The sequence below is a fragment of the Nelumbo lutea genome, chromosome 2 (genome assembly GCF_056320005.1).
Source record: "Nelumbo lutea isolate HS-2025 chromosome 2, American lotus-T2T, whole genome shotgun sequence".
In the NCBI taxonomy this organism is placed as follows: domain Eukaryota; kingdom Viridiplantae; phylum Streptophyta; class Magnoliopsida; order Proteales; family Nelumbonaceae; genus Nelumbo; species Nelumbo lutea.
This window is the reverse complement of record NC_142685.1, coordinates 104,446,883-104,451,753: the sequence shown is the minus strand read 5'-3', so window position 1 is coordinate 104,451,753 and position 4,871 is coordinate 104,446,883. Positions and strand designations below refer to the sequence as shown.

Genomic DNA, 4,871 nt, shown 5'->3' with positions numbered 1-4,871 from the left:
AAGGGAAAGGCATTTAGGTTAATTCAATTCGAAGGGAGGAAGATTAGAAAAGGGTATTCAATTTAAAAAATATATATAAATAAAATATAATATAATATATATTAGTATACATATACTGGTTGGTTTGGTTAACTGCCGTTTTTTTTCAAAAGGTTAACCAAAACTGAACCAGAATTGTCGATTAACCAAATCCAACAATTTCAGATTTCTCTTGATCTTTTAATCACTAAGGGTTCATTTGCCTTTTAGGCATAATTGAAATTAGAATTGAAATCACCCATGTAATCAAAGTTGGAATCACTTATTCTTGACACCTGTTTGGTTCAATTAGGAATCAAAATAGAGTAGGATTCTTATTGTTGTTGTTTGGTTCATTTGGAGTTGGAATTGGAATCGAATGAAAATTTTCAATTTTGTATTATTATTTTATTGTTATTTTTATTAATATTTTATGAATATATAATTATTATTTTATTAGTATTTAATAATCAAAGTTGGAATCACTTATTCTCGACACCTGTTTGGCTCAATTAGGAATCAAAATAGAATAGGATTCTTATTGTTGTTGTTTGGTTCATTTGGAGTTGGAATTGGAATCGAATGAAAATTTTCAATTTTGTATTATTATTTTATTGTTATTTTTATTAATATTTTAAGAATATATAATTATTATTTTATTAGTATTTAATAATTAATATCTTATTATTATATTGTATTAATATTTTATTTGTACTTATTATTTCACGTATGACATGGTTAATGCTAATGCTAATGGCCTTTATGCCCCTACGTCAAGGACTAGAGTGTTGTGGAAAGCAAAGAGGGAATGAAAAAACATGACTTATAAAGTCTTAAGTCATACATATATGGACCGTTGACGAGTCCCTGGTCCCAAGTCATCTAAAATAACTACGACTTTTCATTTTGCAACCATGACCATATATTGCTAAAGTGTGGGACTTACGTCTATCCATCACACAAAAGAGACTCCAATTTTACTTCAAGTCTATAAGATGTAGAACTTGTGGGTATGTTGTGGTAATATGTAGACCACAACAATTATTATTCATTTTGCTCTAATTACAGCTACCTATATATAGAGGAGAGGGGAGTTAGAAAGCTGAAACAGGGGAAATCCATCCATTTCTCAAAATCATGGGTGGGCTTTGAGGATGAGAACATTATGGGCATCGCTTATGGTTATACTGCTGCTACATCAGTTTCATCATCATCATCATGAATCAATGGCATGTTTGGAGCAGGAGAAGATGGCTCTTTTAGCTTTCAAGGCTTCTGTTCCATGGACTGATTATGATGATACTTCTTCCGGCTGTCTCCCATCTTGGGTTGAGGACGATGATAATGATGATTGTTGTTCCTGGGAGAGAGTTCAATGTAATCTTACCACTGGCCGGATCATCCAACTCTATCTCTGTTATACCAGAAGTCGGGCATATGATGATGATGTTCATCTACCAATTTGGCTTTTAAATGCTCCCTTTCAAGAGCTTCAACATCTTGACTTATCTGAGAACGGGTTTCGAGGTTTGGCAGACAATGAAGGTATTGCTAATTAATTAAGAAAACTGCAATTTGTTTTATAATCGTCTTTCAATTAAACCATGATTGTCAACACAAGCCCATAAGTAATATCCAGCCGTTGAGAGCGAGATGGATGGATGTATTTATTCTTATTGCAGGGCTGGAACCGTTGGGTAGATTAAAGAGGCTGGAGGTTCTTCTCGACTTGAGTCTTAATGCTTTCAACAACAGCATCCTGCTGTCTTTGGGTGCCCTCAAATCCCTCAAGAATCTGTCTCTCAGTGAGAACAATTTGGAAGGGAACTTTCCTGCTGAAGGTATATTGAATTCAGATGAGGCACATATATTATCTTTATATGTAATTATACTCTCAACTTTCATTAATGATTAATGATGATGTGCAGAACTTGCCGGTCTGGAGAATTTGCAAATGTTGGATTTGAGTTGGAATGGATTCAATGGCAGTGTTCAAGCAATCCAAGGCCTGACATCCCTTTGCGCATTGGATCTTTCTCACAATCAATTTGAAGGAAGATTTGACACATCATTCATTGCTAGCCTCACTTTTCTTGAATACCTTTCTCTTTCACATAACCGCTTCAAAGGTTCATTTTCATTTCATTCCTTCACTAACCTTTCCAAAATTGACTCATTTGAATGTGAAGATAACGGGCTAATAGTTGAAGCCGACGACTATCCAACCTGGGTTCTATCCTTCCAATTAAAGTCTCTTGCATTATCAAGTTTCACATTCAAAATTGATGCTTTTCCGAGTTTCCTCTACCACCAGCATGAGTTGATAGTAGTTCAACTCTCTAGCAACAATTTAAGGGGGGGATTTTCCATTTGGTTGCTAGAAAACAATACCAAACTAGGCAGCTTAAATCTAATGAATAACTCCTTTACAGGCCCTCTTGTTCTTCCTCCTCATCCTTGTGTAAATTTGTCTGTTTTGATCCTTTCTAACAATAACTTCTCTGGTTCAATCCCAACAAATATCGGTGTAATCTTTCCAAATTTGAATACCTTAAAGTTATCACAAAATTGTTTTGAAGGAAAAATTCCTCCATCAATCGGTAAAATGAAATCGTTATGGTTTCTAGATCTTTCCAATAATAATTTATCAGGTCAAATTCCAGAGCACTTGATCATTGGATGCTCCAGGTTAGGGTTTCTTAAGTTATCGCACAATAATTTGTATGGAAAAATACTTCCTACAATTACAAAAGAGACCACAACATTATTGGCCATGCGTGGGACTTAGTCTATCCATCACACAAAAAAGACTCCAATTTTACTTCAAGTCTATAAGATGTAGAACTTGTGGGTATGTTGTGGTAATATGTAGACCACAACATTATTTGGGTGATATTCACGTTACACATTATATATGGTTTAGGCTTGTTGTTTAGGTGATCTAAACAATTTAAAAATGTTAGATTTGAGTGGAAATGAATTCACCGGCACTCTAGCAATCCAAGGTATATAAGCCTTTAAATCTCTCACGAATTTCTAAGTAGTTGGATTATCTATTTCTTAATCAACTTTAATTTTCTTTGTTAATATTACTAAAAAATTTGATGAATAATTTGAAGAATTAATAGGGCTCGAGAACTTGCAAAGGTTGGATTTGAGTGGGAATAAATTCAATCAGATTCCACCGATCCAAGGTATGTATTACATAACGTGTGTGATATTCATCATACATCCATATTTATAAAATAAAATAATGTTGCACATCACAAACACAAAGTTGATGCATGCCAAAGGCTGTGGTGATTTGGTCGGTACACAGATGGTCGTCTATCATGGTCTCAACTGGTGTAAGGCGGGGCCCGTTTCAACAACTAGAGATTACTTCGGGTTGTAGTTTGCGTTGACGCTTTCTGCTTTTATTTCAGGTCTCAAAAGGTTCAACAAGTTGGAGGAAATACATTTAGATTTCAACAATTTTAACACAACGATTATACAGTATATTGGCCTGCTTGCACCGGTAATTAAGAAATTGTATCTCCGTGGAAATCCATTGATGAGTGGATCAATTACCAGTGAAGGTATGTTAATTGTAGATTCATTAAAATATAATTGCTTGGAGATAGTACAGTCTTATTTAACAACAAATTTCTAAATTAATATTTTTCATTTTTTTTTGCTTTATAGAGTTGGATACTTTGAGAAACTTGGAGCTATTAGATTTATCTTATTGTACGCTCAACAACAAATTTCTCGAGAACATGGGCGGAATGATTTCTCTCAAGTTCTTATCAATTACTTCAGCTATTGGACTCAATGGCACTCAACTACCACATAAAGGTAAGTTAATTATTGGCAAACCAAAAATCTTTTGATCTATTTTGTGTCATTTCTTATGCTCTCTCTAAATAATACACGGTTAGTTATATACAGAATCATTATTTAATTTACATATATATGCTTTGAATCACCATGCAGGGTTGTGCAAACTAAGGAACCTTCAGGAGTTGGATCTTAGTGGCAACGATTTCGTGGGTAGTCTCAACCATTGTTTAGGAAACCTCATATCCCTTCACGCATTGGATCTTTCTTACAATCAATTTGAAGGAAGCTTTGACACATCATTCATTGTTGGACTCACTTCTCTTGAATACCTTTCTTTTTCACATAATTGTTTCCATGGTTCATTTTCAATTCATTCATTTGCTAACCTTTCCAAACATGACTCATTTGAATGTGAAAATAACGGGCTAATAGTTGAAGCCGGCGACTATCCAACCTGGGTTCCATCCTTCCAATTGAAGTCTCTTGCCTTATCAGGCTTCACATTCAAAAATGGTGCATTTTCGAGTTTCCTCTACTACCAGCATGAGTTGAGAGTAGTTCAACTCTCTAGCAACGATTTAAGGGGGGAATTTCCCATTTGGTTGCTAAAAAACAATACCAAACTCCGCAGCTTAAATCTAATGAACAACTCCTTGACAGGCCCTCTTGTTCTTCCTCCTCATCCTTGTGTAAATTTGTCTGTTTTGATCATTTCTAACAATAACTTCTCTGGTTCAATCCCAACAAATATCGGTGTCATCTTTCCAAATTTAGAATTCTTAAAGCTAACACAAAAAAGTTTTGAAGGAAAAATTCCCCCATCAATTGGTAATATGAAATCTTTACGGATTCTAGATCTTTCCAATAATAATTTATCAGGTCAAATTCCAGAGCACTTGATCATGGGATCCTCCAACTTAGCGTTTCTTAAGTTATCGTACAATAATTTGTATGGAAAAATACTTCATACAATTACAAACCTAACTAGATTGAAGTTGTTATACCTGGATCACAATCTCTTCAGCGGAAAT

General features: G+C 34.5%; 1 protein-coding gene across 1 annotated transcript; it reads left to right on the top strand.

Moving 5' to 3' along the window:
- The first annotated feature begins 1,152 nt into the window (after positions 1–1,152).
- LOC148872478 (receptor like protein 21-like) lies at positions 1,153–3,582 on the top strand. Its single transcript, XM_088973705.1, has 4 exons — positions 1,153–1,563; positions 1,701–1,859; positions 1,947–3,212; positions 3,444–3,582. The coding sequence occupies exons 1-3, from the start codon at positions 1,173–1,175 to the stop codon at positions 2,804–2,806; spliced, it is 1,410 nt and encodes a 469-aa protein (XP_088829831.1). The 5' UTR covers positions 1,153–1,172; the 3' UTR covers positions 2,807–3,212; positions 3,444–3,582.
- Positions 3,583–4,871: the final 1,289 nt, after the last annotated feature.

What these genes read in the sequence shown, in the direction of transcription:
- LOC148872478 (XM_088973705.1), top strand. Translation starts at nt 1,173, where the DNA reads ATGAGAACATTATGGGCATCGCTTATGGTTATACTGCTGCTACATCAG. An exon ending in AGGTTTGGCAGACAATGAAG is followed by an intron (nt 1,564 to 1,700) that starts GTATTGCTAATT and finishes TTCTTATTGCAG; the next exon opens with GGCTGGAACCGTTGGGTAGA. An exon ending in AGGGAACTTTCCTGCTGAAG is followed by an intron (nt 1,860 to 1,946) that starts GTATATTGAATT and finishes GATGATGTGCAG; the next exon opens with AACTTGCCGGTCTGGAGAAT.